At 39.5% G+C, this 22,004-nt stretch overlaps 1 protein-coding gene across 1 annotated transcript in view; it reads right to left on the bottom strand.

The window, feature by feature from the left end:
• Positions 1–22,004, bottom strand: part of GRIN2A (glutamate ionotropic receptor NMDA type subunit 2A) — a 145,066-nt gene that overhangs the window by 52,839 nt on the left and 70,223 nt on the right. Inside the window, exon 2 of the mRNA XM_005420433.3 lies at positions 8,010–8,602. Coding sequence (XP_005420490.1) covers positions 8,010–8,602 — 593 coding nt within the window. The remainder of the gene's footprint in view (positions 1–8,009; positions 8,603–22,004) is intronic.

The raw sequence follows: 22,004 nt of genomic DNA, 5'->3' as shown, positions 1-22,004 counted from the left end.
TCCAACAGTGAAAGACCTTGCTTGGGAACAAAAAGCTTGTCTGCCACCTTGAGAGGCAGCAAACACCAAACGGGATTTACTCGTGCTCACTTGTAAGGAACCAGCATAACACTCACTGTGATCCAGGGAGGGAAATGCCCGGGCAGTGAGCACAAGAGGAAACCAAGGAGGGGCTGTGGAAACAGGCAATACTTGCATTTTCACTTCTGCACCCTGTCCCAGCTCACACCCATGAGGTAACACCCCTCACAATGAATAAATCACCTGACAAGGCCAGGCAGAAACCCCCTCATTCCACTGGAGCTGAAGGCCAAGCAGTGTGTCCCCTGCCAAGGGACCCCAAACACACACCTTGCACTCTGTCAGGCTTTTGGGCATACCTGGGTTTATAACCACACAGAATATGGTGACTGAACTGGAGGTTAAGCTCTTCCTCAGTAGGATCACCCAATTTCAAACACTATTCATCATATTTTGGGCTTAATATTCAAATGTCCTAGCTTGGAATCCAGGCAAGGGCCACCACAAGATGCAGTGCTGAAGCTCAAGTGTTCCAAAAAGACTAATATGAAACACAACTCTAAAGTGAAAAATTGAGCTCAGGGTATATTTTAAATCATGTGAATTTACCAGTCATTAAGTAAGGAAACACACGTTGCAAGGTTTTGGGTTTTTTTTTTTAATTCCTAATCTGAAAAGTCTCTTAAAATTGTATTCTCTGATCCTGATACAAAGGTGTGAGTGACGCACTCTGAGCTACCCCAGATTCTCACACTGCAGCAATAAAAAAGAACTTCAAAGAGATTCTTGTTTCCCCAAGCACATTCTTCTGTACAAAATTCATCAGCTGCTGTGTTCTCCAGAAATCAATGCCTACAACCTATACTCACTATTGAATTGTCATTTTTCCTCTGCAAAGGACAGAAGTCCTGCTCTGCTTTTACTGGCCACGATCCCAAACTGCTTTTCCTACAAAAAATGCCCAGTGCTTGTCTGCTCCTGGTTATGAATAATGCTGTGAAGAATTTATGTTACTCTTCTAGAGTTTTAAGTTTATCCAAGGTTAATTCTGTGCAAGAGGTCTTTGGCTTCTGAATTGGATAAAATATTTTTCTGAAGTAGCTTTGGAAATGTAAATTCCTGTTCTTAATTAAATGAGGTGTTTAGTTATTTGAACTCCTTACTTTGATGGGGCAATTAGCAACATACCTTGGATTTGTAGTTAATCTGTTTTCATTCCTCATTAAAGCTACAGCCTTTGCAAAGGCACGCCAGCACAAGGCCTTGTGATGGTATTATGACACTGAAGTCTTAATTAACTTTTGCAAACTGAAACTTGTAAGACTCCCCAGGTGATACAAAATGGCAATTTTTTCTGACAGAAGTTAAGCTAGTCTCACATCGAATCCAAAACAGGGTTTTTATCATGCAAAGAACCAAACCTTAACTATGTAATTCAAAACACTTTTAAACATTTATACAATTCTCTTTTGCTTGTCACTTTCCCCAAAAAACTGAGAAGTGTTGGAACACCACAGCAGAACACTTTTGCTGTCGTATTCACAGCAAGCCTTTGAAGCACCCAGGTTACAGACTTCTCTAAAGGTTTCCAACTTTATTTTTATAAGCCTCAGAAAGATCAAGTAGTTCACACAGAGCTTCAGATTAATGCCAAAACTGCAATATTTATCCCTGCCTAAATCCTAACTTTACCCAGAAAGCCAGAACATACTGAAAAAGCTGGGTTTTCTTACCCTGTAACCACAGTATCACAACTTCATTGACTCCCATTCAATTAACAAATGGGTGAAGACTTTGCCAAAGGGATCAGGGCTCAGTTTTCAGAGCACCATTTGCTTGGATCCAATATTGCTGACACAGAGGCACCTTTCTGGCCAGACTCCTCACAGGAGACATGGACTTCCTCATCCATGAGTGTTTGTTAAGGATTTCCTATACTGGGTGAGAACAGTTGAAATCCTGGATTATCACACTTGATAAACTCCCCAGGTGCCATCATCAGGGACTATCATATATTATTTAGTGTCTTCTTCACCGTGGGGCAGAATTTCAAATCTCTGCGAACTGCAGGCAATGAAGAGAAGCAGGAGAGGCTTGGGGAAACACATCTTGCATAAGAGAAACTCTCCCTCTTCTCTCTCAAAGAAGGAATTTCCAAACTGAGATTGAAAACAGATTAAATGCCTCAAAACCAACATGTTATCTGGTGATATTTCTCTTTCCTGCAAATAGTGTAAACCCAACCATCTAATAACCTAGACAGCCAGCTGATCTGGGCTTGGCATTCACTCACTCAGCCTCATACCTAAAAAAGCAGGAGTGAATGCAAATTTTGTCTTTTCTTCTCTATCTTGTTGAGGCTCTGAACTGCTGAACTTCCTTGCTATGATTCAACCATGACATTTGAATGATACTTATCAGTAGAAACCCCCAAGACACATTATTTATCATTAAGAAACAGATTTCCTCTGTAAAATTAAATCAAAAAATGCTTAATGTAGAATATATAATGTGTGAAGTACATATAGAAATACATCTGAAATAGAACCCTATTAAACAAGGCACTGATGCATTTTTTTAAAGTCAATTCTATATCTTACACTATGTAGGATTTTTTTTTTCTAACCTGAAATCTTTTGCAGTGGTGCAGAGTCACTTCTTCCTCTTTGTGCATCCTCCTCCTCCCCCTCCCAGCCCCTGCTCTTCCACAAGGGTCCCTTGCTTTGGAGCTGTGTCTCCCTAGGCCTGGAGCCAGCAGGATGAGTAAAGCTTCGGGAGGATCTGCTCAGTGACTGTGCAAAAGGAGCAGCATGCCAGCTTCTGGGACCCCCTGCCAGCTGCTCCTTAAAGCATTCACTGCCACTGGCTCTGGAAAAGTCATCCTGCCCCAGCTCTGCAGACAAACAGCAAAACTCTCAGGGAACCCTTCTGAGAGGGGGAGGCAAAGGGAGGGAGCAAAGTTAGGAAGGGCCCAGCTCCCTGGATGTGCCACAGATGAGCGTAACTGAATATCAGAATGTTTAGCGAGTTAATTCTATTATCAGCATCAACATTTCAAAAGCAGCCCTCATTTGATCACAGATTGCTGCACCACCTCAGAAGCATCCCCAGCTCCTGCCCATGATGTGTGCCTGGCTTCCTGCCAGGGGGATGGTGCCTGCAGCAGCTCCATCTCCAAGAACATTCTCTGATATGCTGATGTTGAGCCCTGCTTTCAGCCCTGAAGGCAGGCTCCACTCCTGGAGCCAGAGGCCATGCTTGTTCTCTTGTTTTAAATTATTTTAATTATCACAATAACAAGGTCATGTTCTAATCCAGTAACTGTTTCGTACTTTCTGTTTCCTAAGCTGAACAAACCTGGGAGAAAATTCTAATATAGATTTTCAATAATTTCTTGAATCACTTTGTAAGTAAACCAGCATCATGCTGGGGTCTCTGGGGCAGAGTGTTCCCCTACAGAACCCCTCCTTTGTTGTCTGTGAAGTTTAGTTTTACTTTGGACTCTCAGATAATTAGTTAAATATCTAGACACCTTCAATCATCCAATAAAGAAGATGGCACCTATTGTTCCCAAGTCTTCTCACTTAAATGAACAAATCCTCTATAAATTGGCTGTTGATCTGTAAGTGGGAAAATATTAAACAGATTTGCTGGATTATTCATCAAACCATTGTGTCCCTTTAATCCCAGATTTCACTCAAAAGAGGCAAATGTATCTGTCATGATGGAAGCTGGAATCAAAACATTGAATTTGGTGACTGACCATCGGGACAAGGGGGACAGCAAACCCTGTCTCTCTGAAGAAGGTGCTGTGCTGAAGGATAGCAGCAACACAACAGCAGAAACAACTGAGCTTTTGTCCCTGGCCCTGTGGACTGCCCATTGCTCCTGCTCCTGGTTCAGGGATGACAAATAAAGGAAATTGTGCTAGGGAAGGGTAGGATACCCTCTGGACCTACACCCTCACTGCTGAAGGATGGGTCTCTAAATCCTGCTTACAGCTGGGCTGCATTGCAGAACAGAATCTCACCAAATGTCAGCCCCACATGGCAAACACCTGACTACCCATGGCAGACACACCTTTTTGCTTTTCAGGACCAGCAGGGTTGGAAATGCTGCAGTGAAATGTCTCTGCCAGGGTCAGGATTTCCATACACACCATGAGTACTCTTGCAAACAAAGCAGCACCATTTCAATGCACAAAGCAGCAGCATTTTCCATGACTGGCAGGGTTATTGTGTTTTGCTGTTTGTTTGCTTCTGTGTTTTCCTTTTTTTCACAGAGAACAAGAGTTTGTTCAACTGACTTGGCATTAATGAGGTGCTAATTCTATTTATCCTGCTGTGCCAGTATTTCACACAATTGTGGTTTTCTGCCTTGGGAGACCAGGGTCTTACACAGATAGAAAAAGATTATCTGAATCAATATAGATACAAATATACATATATATCTGTGGTTTTAATGCATTGAAAATGAGCCCTGTATTTTATGATAAATCCTTTATTCATAGGGAAAAACTGGCTTTCCTGTGTATACCAGAAATGAGCATTGATCAGATCATTCCAAAAACTAAAGCAAACCTGATTTTCTTCTGGGTCTAAGAAGCCAATAAAAGCATCTCAGAATTGCAGTGATGGGGGAAAGACAAATTGTGTGCTTCAAAACAAATATATCTTCAAACCAATTTAATACTCAAAGGATTTGAGAAAGAGGGAGGAAGAGCTTTTACTTCACTGCTTTCTTTACACAGAATTTCTTCACAAACAGAGATGAAATTGCTATCTAGATGTGGGAAGTCACACATAAAGCATTATTAACTTCCATTTACAAGCAAATTAGCTATTATAGCATAGCCTCAGAATACTATCCTGAGTTTAAAGCTGAATTAGACTGTCATTACAATAGATGGAGCCTAAAAATCCTGGGGTTTTTCTCTGTTTTGAGCTTTGTTTTGCTCAGGCATCCCTTACACAGCCTCTTCCCTGACTTCCACTGAGTTCTCTGTTCCTGAGCTCGCAGCAGTGTCCTCTTGTTCAACCCAGCTTCTCCAGCACTGATTCCCTGATGGACAGGGGGGTAGAGCACAGCAGACCCCAGGTCCATAAGCTATTTACAGTTACTTTAGCCCTTTTCCACTGGAAACATGCTCCAAAATCCTTTCCTCAGATTAGTTTCTTAATACAGCATGCATACATTTATCTTGTAGTTTACAATATGAAACTGCACTGTCTGGGACCTGAAACTGTGAAGATTACATTTCAAAATAAAACCCAAATTAGGGCATTGATTTTTCATGTATAGTAGAAAAGTAAAATTAATGATGAGGATGAGAAAGTCCAGTGAATATCTGTAATTCACCTTGGCATGGAGAGACTGGTCAGCTCCCCAGGATTACTGAGTCCTGGTAAATGCTGGTATATACTTGCCTTGCTAGCAGATTATATGTGACAGGAATAGTCTTGGGGAGTTATTACATAAGAAAGACTATTTAAGGTTTATTTATTTTAGTATAATTCTGACATTTCTAAATTAAAAACAGCCTGCTTCTTGTTCTTGTGGTGTTGGAGAAGCTCAAAGAATCTCCAGTACAGAAAAGGTATTTTTATTTCATAGCTCAGTGTTTCACATCAGGAGGAGACTTTTTTAACCACAGTGCACTACAGCTTCTCCCATTAATAATTCCTGGGTGCATCCAGCACTGCATGCTGCAGAATCTCCTGGTGAAGTCTAATCTCACTACCCTAGCACTCACAAGCCCTGTTCTTGTACTCATGCAGGTTTAATAAGAAAATAAAGATTATTTAGAGAAATACAGCTTATGCTGAGTACTAAATACTTAATTCAAGTCTACACTAGTGTATTAGCCAAACAATAGAGTAGGAGCCTTTTTCAAAACAGTTCAAGTTTTTGTGCCCCTTCCAAGAGTATTTTAAACCCCAACACTTAAGACAGAATACAACTTTCACAGAAACTGGAGTTCAATTATTAACAGTGACTGCTTGGTTTGTAGGTCAGGTGCTACTGTTCAGGCACAGAATTTGGCTAACAGGATGCTCCCTCTGCTCCCTGGCACTGCCAGCACACACACCAAGAACCAGCACGGGGGTGCCATGGTGGGGACAGTCCCCCAGCAGTGCCTCCCCCTGCTTCTCTGACCCCAGGGACACACCAGGGACACACCAGGGATGCACCACGGCTTCCCCAGAGCCCTCCTGGGCCACACAGCTACTCACAGGGGCAAATCCTGCCCCATTTGTTACTTACAAAGTGATGCAAGAAAGTACTGAAAATCTGTATTAGAATTCTCTCCCAGGTTTGGTCAGTTTAGGAAGCAGAAAGTACCATACAGTTACTGGATTAGAGCATTACTTTGTTATTTTGGTAATTAAAATAAGTAGGAAAAGCAGGAAAAGAATCATGGCGTTTCTGCAGTGTCTCCAGGGAATTTTAGTTTTAGAGGCAGAGGTTCAAAAATAGGAAAGGAAGCACAAAAAAACCTGCAAGTGTCATGCTAAAGGCAAGTTCTTGCTAAGGAAATGTTAAAATCCATTTACTCAGTTGCATTTGGCTTTTAAGAAAGCTTCTGAAGAATGCTGTGTGCAAAGATGCTGTTTTCATGGAAAACTGTTCCAGGACATCGTGTGGTAATCAACCGCTAATCTAAATATGCACATACATCTCAAGACTAAAACTGTTCCAAAATCTCCTTTTTGAAATCAGCACAAACTTTCCTTCCTGTGCCTGCTTTTTTGTAGAAAGCACTTCATCTGCACTATTTGGTTAGAACAAAGGTCATAAATATTTCTTAGTATCTTCCATATTGACAAGCGTTATTAAAAAATATGCAAGATACCCTACTTCCCCTCACAGACCAGATAAAGAAATATATTACCATGCAATATTTTGGATAGAAGTAATCAGAAGTATCATGCCTAAAAGAGATAATTAAAAGGAAAATAATAATAACAAAAAAAAAAGAATCCTGATTTAAACCTTGGCAGTCCCCATCTGATAAACTGTTTAGAGAAAACATCTATATCAGCTCGGATTAATGCTGGTTAAGTTTCACAGTTATTCTATTAGAGGTGACAAAAATATACCCTTACAAGTAAAGGGGACAGATTTCAGTTCTCATGTGGTAAAAGCTGCCTAACTAATCTAATACTTCTATAATTTCCAGGGACAGCACTTTAATGCTACACATTGCTTGTCTTCTAAAATAGGACCAGGTTCCTTCTGATGCAAGTGATACAGGCTCAGCCTCCAGAGCACTTTGGCAATTTTACCTCATAGTTAAAGTACACAACAGTCCAATTTTGTTCACTCAGCTTCATACCCTCTAAGACCAATTTCTGTCATCTTCTACACTAGATTCAGAGCAGTGTTTACTCTCCACAGCACACATCACCTCCAGGAGCATAGCTATTGTCACGGACATTTTCTGAAAAATCCTTCATAAGGTTCTTTTCTCCTGAGAAGCTGAGAGGACTCAGAAACAAAATGTAAACAATGATTATTTGCTGCTGTGGAATGCAACAGGTGCATCTTTGATTGGTCTCATGTGGTTGTTTTTAATTAATGGCCAATCACAGTCCAGCTGTCTCGGACTCTCTGGTCAGTCACAAGATTTTATTATCATTCCATTCCTTTCTATCCCTTGCTAGCCTTCTGATGAAATCCTTTCTACTATTCTTTTAGTATAGTTTTAATATATCATTTTCTTTTAATATAATATATATCATAAAATAATAAATCAGCCTTCTGAAACATGGAGTCAAGATTCTCATCTCTTCCCTTGTCCTGGGACCCCTGCAAACACCACCACAAGCCATCAGTGCAGCAAGTCCTCTTGCATGTTCTCCTGCTTAAAAAGGGCTCAAGGGGATTAGCAAAAAACAATATTGCCCTTCAAGAAACATACAGTGGCAATAAAAGTGCAAACTATCAAGGCTACAGAGGTTAAAATAACCCAAAGCAATCATCCTTACTTGTGCAAGGTTTGAGAGGGCCGGTCGTTTTTCTCCAGTTGTCCATAGCAGCTCGTTCTTGCCTCGGGAAGGAAGGAGTATTTCTCCAGCATGGCTGAGGCAGCAGTGGCAATGACCCCAAGGCCATCCCGTACCCGAGCTTCTAAACTGTAGTCCCACTCATCATAAGCTGCTGAAATGAGTCCTGAAGGGAACTCCTTGGGAGTGATTTCTGTGTTACCACTAACCAGGCTGGGAACTATCCAAAAGAAATCATAGCCAGTGAGGCCCAGGGAGCGAGCCTCATCCAGGATGTAGACAGCTTCATCCTTGGAACAATACAGCAGGATGACAGATGAATGGATTTTCTTCAGCTGGATTTGGGTCTTGGCATCTCCAAAGGCAGTATCGAGTATGATGACGTTCTGCATGTCCCAGCCCACAAAACTGTTTTCCACAGTGGTCTTAATGACATTGATGAAATCTCGATATCCAGGGAAAGTGGTGGTCACCAGAGAGAACACGTGCCAGTCATAATCCTGCATGATCTTCAGCATGATAATGGCTTCTTGCTGGATGGAAGCCCCAAACTGGAAGAACGTGGACATGACATCCTAGAATGCCAAACACAGCAAAAGATTAGTAAATTGGTACAGCTCCAAAGGGAACAGAATCTCTAATTCTTCTGCTTTCTGTTCTACCAGAGCTGCCAAACTTCCATTGCATTCCAGTAACTTTCTGTGGTTTATCATTTTCAGACCATCAGTAAGCAACACTGATCATAGGTACTTACAGCTAATCAAAATATTTGCCAAAAAGAACAAAATGATATTTACATAGGAAATTTCCAAGTGCTGGATCACTTGAAGAAAACTCAAATCAGTAGCTACTGAGCAAGGTCCCTGGGGACAGCCACCCACAGTTAAACAACTCTCCAGCAGGAAGTTTTACATTCCTGGAAATGGGTGAATGCAACCCAACAAACTCACAGCAATTTGTAGCTACAACAGAAATAAACTGCAATGCACATGCTGGAGGAGCTCTGTACTTCCAGACAATGTCTGAGGGGGAATTTATCTCCAAGGTTCACTAGGCTTGGTGGAAGCTTTCAGACTCTGCAGAAGGAGATTTCTGTCCCCAGGGACTGAGTTCACTGCTGGTCCTGCTCCATTCAGAGCACACGGCCCATTGATGCCTGATGGAGAATTAATGGGATGGGACTCCAAGGACAGCCAGCAATCTGTCAGTGTCCTCATTAAACGGGAACAACTTCAAACAATGGCCTCAGAGTCTGCAATTGCTCTGTAATGTTGCCCAACACAGATTTATTTCTAATATTTGTCTTATGATTTACAGAATTCATAACATTTTATACAGCAACAAGGGCAGGTGCTGCATATTTTGACATCATCAGGAATAGGTAGCACAATTCATTTTGTTGGCACTAAATTTCCAAACACTTTCAGTGGTATATTTTTACTAAGTTGCTGTAAGATCTAAATTTATTTTTTTAATTTTATATTCTGTATTTACATACAATAATTAAGAGTGCCTAAACTATACATGGGAAGCCATATAGTTCTTTACTTTTATTTTACTTCAGTATTTATTCTTGACCACTAGAGGCAACTTATTGCATCATTTTCAGACACAGAAAGCATGAACTCCTGGTGAAACAAAAGCTTATGATTTAAAAATAAGATATGAATCATTCCAGATTTCTTATGCAGGCTTCTGAAGGAAGACACATATGATGTTTTTAATAGAAAGAGTTTTATGATCATGGTCACAAACTGCTATCCTATTTTACACTTGCAGGAAACAGAAACAGATTCATTGACTTCATGGCAGGGTGGTGTTAAATATACAAATATTAGTGAGGCTGATAGCTCAGCTCTGCAAGCTCTGCAAATCTATTCCAAGAAAACAGCCTGTACTTTTTTAAATAGAAGATGAAGAGTGTTATTACTTCCCAAGTGTTAAGAAGCTGGCACCAGGATTTTATATAGCTTGACAGCAATAAAAGTCTTACAACTTGTGTCAGACCTTGAAGACTGATATTGAAGGTATAAAATACACACTGCTGGTGGTAACAAAATCATCTGCCATGGCTTCTTTGGTACCTCATGACATTCTGAATGCCAGAGACAGATATGACATGTTTTGGGTTAATTACAAATGTTATAAAATATGTTTTGGAGAAGAATTGAATAAGGAATATTTGATTGCTGAATTCTGCCTGGTGACTTGGACAAAAGAAGTCAAAACCAGCAAATAAGATTTTCATATGGAGACTCTCACAGCAAAAGGAGCCCAGCATACAGAAAAGCTGCTCAGTCATCATTTAGTGATTTAATTACTGATTTACTACTACAAAGTAAAGTTGATACCTACAGACAGTGTCATGAATCCTACTTTGCTGCAGCTTCTAACTCACCATAAAAAATATTGCAATTCAAAGCCAATCACTTCAGTTTTCTTCTCCAACTCTTATCTTGGTTTCCATTTATGATTGTGCTAAATTACAGTAAAAAGTAAAACCACATGCAGTAGATTAAGTAGATTATATCCATCATATCCTTTCACTCTTCCCATTTCTGTATGTGTTTTATAGAAATGGAATAATTCTTTCAAGCAATATATACACCTTGGTCCTTTGTGCATCACAAGGAACTTCTCCTGGGGGCATTGCCCCCAACATTTGAGGGCAAGAAAAAAAAAATTACACGGACATTTTCAAGTGTGACCTTTCTAACCAGTAAATACAGATTTTTAACCTAGAGCAGTCCTTGGCATCTTCCCTGGCAATTAAGAACAGTCTTGAGCACAATGCTCTGTGTCACCATTGCAGCAGGCTGACAACAAAAGAGAAGTTATAAAAGTAAATCCTTTCCTTTTGTAAATATTATGTTAGAAAAACAGTTTATGAAAGGAGTTTCAGATATTTTTGTAAAGGTCACACCCATATTACAAGAACCCATTTCCTGTAATTGTGAAAGCAAAGTCTAGTCAAAATCAGGCAACTATGATCAATTTGTGATTAAAATGCTAAAAAAAACCCGGTAATTATACAGTGGAAAGAAGTTTGGGGTTAGGAAAAAGGGAGACACAAACATCACAAGTGAGATTCTCATCTGAAGAAATTCCATGTAACTGCACTGACTTCACTGGATGCTTTTATGGAGCTGAAGACCTGACTGTATTTACAATGCATTTGAAACAGATGGAAGATTACAAGGAAATTGCAGCCTTAGGAACTTCAGCAGATACTTAAATGACTATAAGGAGAATATTCAAGGACATATCCATTAAATGGGGGGGAAGGGTGAAGTTTAGTGAAGAAATAGTGAATAAATAAATAAAACTGTATCAGATTCAACTATTGTATTCTTAAACATCTACAGAGCCTTTCATTTTGGGGGGTTTTAAGCTTCACATTCTTTTCAAAAAGCATTATTATTCCTCTGCTTTATACAGACAAATTCCATATGTGTAATAAAATACTAAGTTCCAATTTTCTACATTCAAATGCAAACTAGAGTGATGTTTGTAAAAAACAAAATTATTGCGTTATTTTCATTTAACTGTCATCTTGTCATGCATTGAGACATCCATCTAAATCATTGCTGAAGCAGGAATACAGATGTAATATCAGAGGTGCTTTGAATGCACGCCAGAAATATTTTTCTTTCATTCCTCAGTGTCTCCAACTATTGACATTACTGGTGGAGGTTGCAAGGAAGAAGTACAATTTATCCAGGGCAAGAAAATTTTTACAGAGGAATTTCTCAGATAAATTGCAAAGCATGACAATCCAGAGATGTTACATTTAGTATGAGTAAAGATTTAGTTGGAAGTATTTTTCTCTTCCAACTTCTTAGCTAGATTCCACCACATCCACGTGAACAAGAAACAGCAATGAAAAGAGAAGATAAAGAGCACATGAAAACATTTTGTTTCTTTCTGTCTTGCACATGAGTGTACAGTTTACAGCAAAACATCTCCCCATATGTTTCACAGCAGAAGGAAGTCATCCTTCAATTTGCTTCTTGCAAAATGTTATTCCTGAATTTTGTATGTGACAAGGTTCTGTGTTTTCAGGAGAAGGGCACCTCAACGTTCCCACGCTCGGGCACAGAGCAGCCCAGCTCTCCTGCTGCTGTCATTAACAGATTCATATCTTAGAGTAAGTTGTTTTTAATTAGTGTACCCAGTCTATAAATCTGTCACTGCTGTCAGAAATGCACACTTCACTTCTCAATTCCAGCAAATTACAAGAATATTTCTCTGGAAACCTCATCCTCAGCCATTGTCGTGACATCTCAGTTTCCCAGCTCTGGCTTTTCCCCGAGCCCAGCAGGGTCACTCCCAGCTGCTGTAACAGCTGAGGGAAGCCCTGGTGCTTCTTTGTGCCTGCCAGGGAAAAGGCAGCAGAGTTGGTCAGCTAAGGAAAGAAATACTTGTTGTCTAAACTTGTGTAGCTTTTGTTAAATGAAAATTAAACTCTAAACCAGAACAAAACTGGGGTCAACACGGGACCAAATCAATTTTCCACTGCGCAGACATAGCAAGGGACAGTCACTTCACTAGTAAGACAATATTATGACAGGAAGGGAAAAACCAATATGAAAGAGAGCATAAAAAGCAATCCAGAGGATGATTTCAAATAGCAGCAAGATTATCATGACAGGACTACAAGTAGGACTTTAGCGTTATCTTAATTGCTTCATTCTTACTCTCTTTCACAGGGATCAGCAAAAATAATTTTTCTCTGATTTTGCACCACTGTAAATCAGACAACCTATTTTCATACAGATTTACAGCATGTGGTGCCAGGTCCCATACACAGTGCAAGCTGTTCCCTGTTTAATGAAATATCATAGTTATTTTTCATTTTTATAAAGACTGGCAAAAATGAAAGCCAGAGGTTAGTCATGAATTCAACTGAATAATTTAGCATCACATCAAAAATATACTGGATAAAATTATTTGTGCTGATCTCAGATGTAGGTAAAAACATGCATTCTGCAAGGTGTTTGTTAACTTGATACCATTTTTTTGGACTACCTGAGGTGGTGCCTTGCCTGAATTGCATTTCTCTGCCATAAATTTCCAGGCTCCAGACACAGGGTTTTCCTTTGTGGAGGGGCACAGACCCATGCCAAACTTTCAAGTAAATGCAAGCACTGAAGTGGAAGAGCTGAAAGGAAAACCTTTCCTCCAAGACACCCTGCATATTTTTGAATCCTTAAGTTATTAAATTTTGCCTCTATTCATTAAGAGAGAGAGCAGGCAATTCCCAACACAAACAGCTCACTGAGGTGCCCAGGGAGAAAACTCCTCCATTATCACCATGGGAGCAATTTGAGGGAGGTTATACAAAAAATTGTACTTCCATACAAAGCATAGCAAGATGTGAGGGGGGAAGTAATTTACTCATTGTTACAAAAAGCAGAAAATACTTGTTTCCCAAGGAGCTGCCACCTCTCTGGCCTCACACATGGTGAAACCAGAGCCAGAAGAAGGGTGGAAATCATCTTACTCTGTAATTTAACTGGTGCAAATGCACAGCCACTAAATGTATAAAGGTCAACTAAAAGGACAAACTGAAGCCTTACTTTTTATTTTAAAAGTTTGCTCTAGGAGAGGAACATTTAGGTTAGAGAAGGGCAGTAGAAAGCAGGGGAGTGCATTATGGCTTTCTAATATCTGACATGTCCCCTTTTATTATTTCATGGAATAAATATCAGAGAAACATGATTTCAAAAGGTTAGCACTGGCCTAATCAAGCATGTTCTTTCCCATTTCCAGAGGGAGTCTGCAGAAATTCATTTTGCAAAGACTTCTGTATTTTTAGGTCATGGCTTCATCCTAAGAATTTTGATGATTAAGAGGTTCTGTGGGTTTTTTCCTTTTTAATATAGCCATTTAATGTTATACTACCTATTTGGCTTATCTAGGCTTGTTAAAAGAGCTGAAGTTTGTCACTTTTTCTCCTTTTTTGGTACCAGAATAGCAAATAAACAAAGAGAAAGTAATGAGAACAGGGTTTACAGCAATCATTGCAGAGTCACTTGGGTTTGATCCTTTACATTTTCAAAAAATAGTGTCATGTCTAATGAAAGTAACTCAATATGTGATTACAGTGAAATAACCTAATTATGGAAGATGACTAGTTTTGCACAGAGCTCATAAGCCATTCCTGGGCTGCAGCTCACTCACCATCTGGGTTTTCTTTCACAGATTGTTCAAACACTGGAAATTGGGGTGGCTCAGTGTGAGCTCCTGATCAACCAGGACAAACAGGTGAAAAATGTTTTCAAAGGCTGAAATGAGCCAACAAGACTGTGACCAGGCAATAAAATCCTGAGAATATCCACATGAATCAGCAGGGATTTGGGGGTGGTCATTTGATGTAAAGTTTATTAACAAGATGCCTCCTTTCTAGATAGATTTTCATTTCCACAGTTACAGAAATGTTTTGCATTACCATGTTTACCATGAATTTCAATGAGGAAGGGCAATATTGTGGGTCTACAAACTGGCAATATGGAGCTGCTTTGCTATTTGGGTATGTAACAGCTATTCTGCAGCTTTTGGGGTCAAAAAGAATCCAAATGTAAGAGTAGAGTACTGATGCCTCAAAGAATAAAGGGAGAATAAAAAGTGTTTTTAAAAAGAATCTATTTGTTTTGTATGTTCAAATATTTCTTGAATATAAATCATTGACTCTTTAACCCATGCTGGGTCATGTGGTTCTGTACCTCAGTGTAATCAGAATTATCCTAAAATACTTAATGGCATTTGTATGCAAGTTTCATTTCCTGTCAGTATTTCTTTCACACAGAAAATAAATACTAAAAAATGTGTGTGACTAATATATTGTGTAGCAAGGAGGATGGATTAGCTGAGTATCATTTCCCTTATGCCCCTTGCCATGACTGCAGAAAAATGCTTTGCCATTTTTTAAATTTAGATTTTTTTTCATGGTTTGTATAAGCAGTGTCCTCCTGCTTTATTCATGCAATTAGTCATCACTAAAACAGTGTAAGTAAATAGTTTCTTGAAGAGCCCAAGAAGACTTCATTTTCCATAGGAAAACGACTTTAAATGAGCCATGGAGCACATCTTTCACCTCAAGGAACACCTGAGTTCATATGGAGAGCTCTTGAGTCTGTCCTTTCAGTGAAACCTCTTCAAGCAGTTGTCATGAATGAGGGGAGAGCAATCAGGAAAATGAAGGACTTGCCAAAGACAGGAAAAGCAATTGCTGTGAGGTTACTCCAGCTAATACTGGTGAAAGCACCTGGCTTTCTGCCGTGTGGGAACATTCACCTGCCAACAACTTACATCTGAAACACCAAAACAAAGTTTTGGTGACAGCATTAGGAAAAATAATAGGGTCCTGTTCCAGCTCTCCCCATAAGAAAGTTTAGAACACAGTGACAGTGACTTGTTCTGTACAGGTCACCTAATTGGCTGAGAAAAAGAAATAAACGATGCAACCCAACCCCAAACCATGATATTACTGCAAAACTATCAAAATGCACTTGTTGGAAGGTAGAAAGCCTAGGTGCATTTTCAGAAACAAAAACCATTTTTCAGCCTTATAGAAGGCTATTCACCAGGTATCAGAAATAAAAAGCATTAAGAGATCATCAGTGAGCTGGTGAATTAACCCAGTGAAAGGCCAAGACTCAGGAAATCCAGCAGGGATACACACAGGCATTTTAAGAACAGAAAAGTCTAGGTAACCTTCCTCTCCTAGTACAGTTCCTTATAACTCACATAATTCATCTCTTGAAATAAAATACCATAAAGATATAGGATATACGAAGGATACCAACCAAATAAGCTGGATAGATGTCTGGAAAATAAATAAAAATCTTTGTATATAGACTGTCCATCCCCACTACATCTCATATTCCACTGGGGCTTTATTTACCATTGTTCCCTTTGTTTCATATCACTCTGCTTTTTACTGCCAAAAAAACCACTGGGCTATGGGGAATACCTCCCCTTCCTCCAGTTGCACTCTGTGACTGTGCAGAATTATCTATCAAATCAATTCGTTCATTCACTTTGAACCACATCTGCTCCCATAAGGCCATCACAGGTGAGCTTCTCTTGATTCATGGGCATTTTGGGGAACTTAAATGGATATAAAAGCAAAGCATTTAGGTTACAGTGAGTTATATTATTTCTTGGAGCAGACAGCTAGGTCTAATTACTAATCTTGAAAACAATCCTGCTGATAATGGCTATGCTTGCTGAAATAAGCCTTGTACATGGGGTTTAACCAGTTCCAAAATGAATCCCAGATAGCCAGATTTTGCTAAGTCAGATGGATCTATGACACAAAGGAAGATTCTAAAATTTTCAAGCAACTCCAAAGAGAAAGAAATGCTTTATCTTCCTCTTTAAATAAGAATTGAAGCTTGCCGCTTCATATTTTTTAGATTTTCCGTAAATAAAATTTTATTGTAATAGTTAAGACTTACATACCTTACTGCCCCAAAGGATTACATCATAAGTTTTTAAAAAGCACAGTGGTCACATTTTTTTCTGATTAACAGCTTTTTACAGCACCAGCCTAATTCATTTTCTTTCCAGGATCAGTTACCTATATTGACTTCACTCTACCACAGCCATAGGTTTAAACCCACACACAAGTTACTGTGAGCTATCCACAGGATATGCTAGAATCCAATTTAATTGACATCTTCTTGAGTATCTGCTAAATTAAAATATGTAGTGGTAATATTTTAGCTAAGTAAAATTTTATGTGTTTATATTACTATTGCTGTGCAATCAAGAAGTGTAAGTTGTCTGAACAGCTTATGGAAACTTTCAAGAATCAATGCTACGCAATAATTCCTCTCTGGAATAAATTTTCATTCCAGGTATTTAGTGTGCAACACCCTAGGCACTTTGCATAATTATATGACTTTAAAATGTCATTTTCATACATATTGTATAGCCCAACCAATAGGAAAAGTTGCTTAGAACAAAGATTTATGGTCGTTGAGGATAAGTTTAATTCTCTGTTCATATCTTTTCTCTAGTACAAGGTATTGCACAGGAAAATCCTGCAATATCAAACCACTTACAATATCAACAAAAGTTACAAAAATTTACAGCTTTTGCCATTAGGAGCTTTTAAAATAACACTATCCAATCTTATTAATCCTGTAAACAGAACTATGGCCAAGACTTCAGGATTAAATCCAAAAGCAGTAGCAATTTATGATTTAATAGCAGCTGAATTAAGCCAAACAGGCTGTTTGCTTATAGTATGTATTGCACGTGAGCATAAATGTCATACACTATATAGAAAGATAAGCATAATTGAATATAAATAAAAATGCCTTAAAATATCATCTCCTTATCTGAAAACATTTGGCCTCAACTGAATGCTAAAACACTTCTCACTTGTGTTGAGGATGAGAAGCCAGAAAACCATTAACTAAGTCACTTCCATACATCTCCACTTAGCAAGTAAAAACGAAGGTAACAAACAACCTCCTCCTCCACCCCCTTTCACCAAATGGTGAGTATAGAACATTAGGAGAATAAAAGAAATAAAAAGCCAATTTAATTTTCTACTGTGTGCTTGTAACTGTGCTTTTCCTTGATGAGCCAGAAATCTTGGACCAGCACCTCTGTGAACCTGTTTCAGCAGCACTGGACCAAAGAGAGAAACCCAACAGCCAGAGACAAGCTGGGGAGGGCAGACAGACAGATGGGAAGGGAATTTTTTAAGAGGAAAGCTGAGCAGAGTTCAAGGGAGCCATTCCAAGCAGCTTTCCATGGCAACAGAGATTTGTAGGATAAATTTAAGTATCAGAGAAAAATAAGAGATTGAAGACTCTTGATCTCATCAAGAAGACAGGCATTTTGGTTCCCCAGGTAGTCTGGGTGCTAAACAAGAGGAGGGGCAAACCTGACTCACCTGCCTTTGGAAAGCAAAGTGACAAAACCCTTACAACTCACCCAAAGCACATTCAATTCCTCATGGAGGAAGTGTTTCACAATGCTCAGGATGCTCCTCTGCTCTCAGGTACAATCAGCACATCTGAAGAAGGGACTGTACTCAAGGGAAGTTCCATTTATGCTTATCCTTTATATTCTCCTCTTCAGGCACCATCTTCAGCCTCTGGGCAAAACTGCAGCTGCTCCTGCGTTATGCTAATAGATATTGCAGCCTTTCTCAGAGTGAGGGATCAGCCTATCAATCTAGAAATTAATTTCCTTTTCCACTGTACATTTAAGAGCAGCAGGTCAGAAGCAAGTTCAGTTACAAAATTTCTGATATGTGATCTAAATCCATACTTACATATCACCCTAGCTGAAGAGGAGAGGGTGACTAACTGCTTATCCTAGAATTAATCCTACTGATAAGAAGGCAGCACAAAATACACCAACAATGAACAATATTTCACTGGCACTCACTGCAGAGCCTTTGAACAATCACAAAACAAATCACATTTGTGTTAAAGCAGTTGCAAGGGCTCCAGTGCTCAGAGCTACTGCATCCACAGCAGAAGGAACTCAGGAAGGCTGTGGAGTTCAGCTGCAGGCAGATCCAACAGCTTCCCCCATCACAATCCAGATAAGGACATAAGCATTCACTGCCTTCTGTGATGGAGGGTGAGATAATGTAACAAAAATGTGCAGACAAAATCTCTAATGCACCTACTTTTCTGACTACCCACACTGTTCCACACATTTGATTAAATCTACATTTTCTTTTTGGCATTCTGTTTAAGGATGTACCAACTTACTTAGTTGCAAGAATATCACACATCAAGAGATTTCCCAAGCATTATTCCCATAAGCAAATAATACTCCAGGCAGAAAAGCTTTACCAACATATATTCAAATTACTGAGACTTTACATGGGCAGTAAAACTACTTCTGCTGTGAAATAGCTTAGCTTGTTACTTTTTCTTAGTTATGCAGAGGCAAAACATCTTTAAGCATGGCTCTGATTTACAGTTAATATCAGAGGGAAAACATAACATCAAGAAAGGAGATGTTCAAAATACGATTTATCTCCTTAGAAGGCATAGTAATTCTTTCTAGAAATTATGATAGATTTAACAGTCATACCACACACTGCAAATGCTGCAATGCTACAGCAAACTGAGTATCTCATTTCCAGCTATTAAAAAATCATGTTTGTACAATGTGAAGAGGACTGAAGACATCTTCCTGAACCTGCACAGTATCTTTGAAGACAGAAACATCATAATCCTTGTACTGAACACAAGTAAGTAACAAAACTTATTATATGGACTGATAGTTTTAAGCCCAGAAATTTTTATTAGTTGCATTTAACAACACAAAGCATGCAGCATTTTCCTCGATAGGTACAACACCAAAAAACTAAATTACTTCCATGGATTTCTGTGAAAATGTGAAATTATAATTTTGAGTTTTTCTAACCTAGGCATGAAACAAAGAAAGACCTGTAGCTAATCTTGGTATATGCAACAACAGTCAGATTTTTTCAAGTATCCATTGTGCAATTAAATTGCAAATACCATCACATCTAAGTTCAATGGGAGTTCAGCGTGCTCAAAAGTTTTCAGGAGTGGGTTTGCTTAAGCAGAAAGGAGCATCTGCACAAATGTGCGGGTTCATCCATGCCCGTTTTACTTTTGCTACTCTGTGTGTCCTCAGAAAAGCATTTCACGCTCAGTTAACTGAAATAGTTTCTCTACAAACACAAAGTGGGAGTTCTTGATTATTTTCATTAACAGAACAAAAGGATTTAGATGCCAATCCTTTGGGCTCCTTTGAAAAAAACCCTTTTGTGTGGGATGACTAACAAACAAAACACCTGTTCTTACAAGTTGTTAAAAGCTTTCAGTTCCGCACATAAAAGATGAGTATTGTTACATTTTGGGGACCTTATGTAACAAAGCTTGTTAAGGAAGTTGCAGTTGCAGAATTCAGTGTAAGGGCACAAGGGAATGTGCCTCCCCTTACACTGTTCATCTCCATTTGTCTCCAGTCCCCAGTGCCACACTCTGGAACAGCAAAGCTAAGTTTACAAAGTACAAAGAATGCTTTTCTTTTGCAAGTCCTTTAGAAATAACCTATGGTGCCCAAAATCCAGTCTAAAAATACTGACTTGAAAGCAGCATCTCAGCCATTTCCATCTGATACCTGATCTTCACAGCAGGTGTATTATTTCACCATTATTAAACATGTCATTAACTAATATAGGATTGGTCTTCACAACGACTTACTGTGATGTAATACCAGAAAGGAAAAGATAAAAGCTATGATCTGATTCCTTGCAATATATTGCAACAGATACATATATATTTATATACAATATATAGTATGTTTATATACATATTCCACAAGAACTCCTGAAATACAGGTGAAATGTGGAAGTACAGGGGAAGATGTCAGTGCACAGTTCTCACTAGGCAGTTCTGACCTTCCTCTCAGGAACTCATAATTCTCTGTATATAAGCAACATGATTTCAAGTTTGTCAGATAGTAATACTTCATGCTACATTAACAGATAATTTTAAAAACCCAAATAATTAAGCTGTACCAAATCTCCACCTTTTCTGCAGGGAAGACAGTCTTCTGGAGCAAGCAGGGATTGTTCTGTGTTCAGATACAGCTCATATTAGGGAGAAAAGCGCTGATTTTTCAAATCCCTACTAAAAAAGACAGTCTTTCCGCACAGTATGTATTGAAAATTGGGAAAGAAAGGAAAACTGAGATGTAAAATCTTTGCTATACTGCTTGACATGCTCCATTATTCCACAGAAAGCTGAATTGTTCAGCCACATAAAGCTCTTGAGGAGCTGGATACCTGGTGATCCCATGGGACCTTCCATTCCTCCTGAGGAGATGGATACCTGGGTGATCCCATGAAACCTTCCATTCCTCCTGAGGAGATGGATACCTGGGTGATCCCATGAAACCTGCCATTCCCTCATAATTCTCTGTATATAAGCAACATGATTTCAAGTTTGTCAGATAGTAATACTTCATGCTACATTAACAGATAATTTTAAAAACCCAAATAATTAAGCTGTACCAAATCTCCACCTTTTCTGCAGGGAAGACAGTCTTCTGGAGCAAGCAGGGATTGTTCTGTGTTCAGATACAGCTCGTATTAGGGAGAAAAGCGCTGATTTTTCAAATCCCTACTAAAAAAGACAGTCTTTCCGCACAGTATGTATTGAAAATTGGGAAAGAAAGGAAAACTGAGATGTAAAATCTTTGCTATACTGCTTGACATGCTCCATTATTCCACAGAAAGCTGAATTGTTCAGCCACATAAAGCTCTTGAGGAGCTGGATACCTGGTGATCCCATGGGACCTTCCATTCCTCCTGAGGAGATGGATACCTGGGTGATCCCATGAAACCTTCCATTCCTCCTGAGGAGATGGATACCTGGGTGATCCCATGAACCCTGCCATTCCTCCTGATGGACAGACAGCTGTTCTACATGTCCAGAGTCTGTCAGTCCATTAGGAACCCCAGAGAGAGGAGCAAAAACATGCTCATGTAGAGTTGTTTCAGAGAAAGCTCCCTGCTGATTCTGCCTCCCCATGGGGGGAAATTGGGTTGCTAAGGTCAGGAGCAGGGCACTCAGGACAAAGGTGTCTCCAAAAAGCACACACAGAACAAATGACCATGTTTGTGGTACCAAACACGTGCTGCAGGGAGTGGGCCAACATCCCACAGCAGGGATCTTCTGTGCTCAGCTTGCCTGGCACGGACTGCAAAATCACTGGCAAGGAATTCAGAATCCCTGAGCCACTCAAAGGATCTTGGATAACCAGAGTGGAGGAGAGGAGCAAAATTCCACCCACTGGAAGGGAACAATTCCCCTTTATAGGCCTGGACAAGAAGGGCAGATGTTGGAAAGCACCACAAGACAGGAGGAGCCAGGTGAGCTCTGACCCCCTACCAGGTGCCCCACAAGTTAGGATTTCATCTGGAACACTGCCTCTAAAAGCCATTTCTGGTGACAGCTC

Source organism: Geospiza fortis, unplaced genomic scaffold, assembly GCF_000277835.1.
Source record: "Geospiza fortis unplaced genomic scaffold, GeoFor_1.0 scaffold237, whole genome shotgun sequence".
Classification (NCBI taxonomy): domain Eukaryota; kingdom Metazoa; phylum Chordata; class Aves; order Passeriformes; family Thraupidae; genus Geospiza; species Geospiza fortis.
Note: the sequence above shows the minus strand (reverse complement) of the source record. Positions and strands in the feature narration are given on the sequence as shown.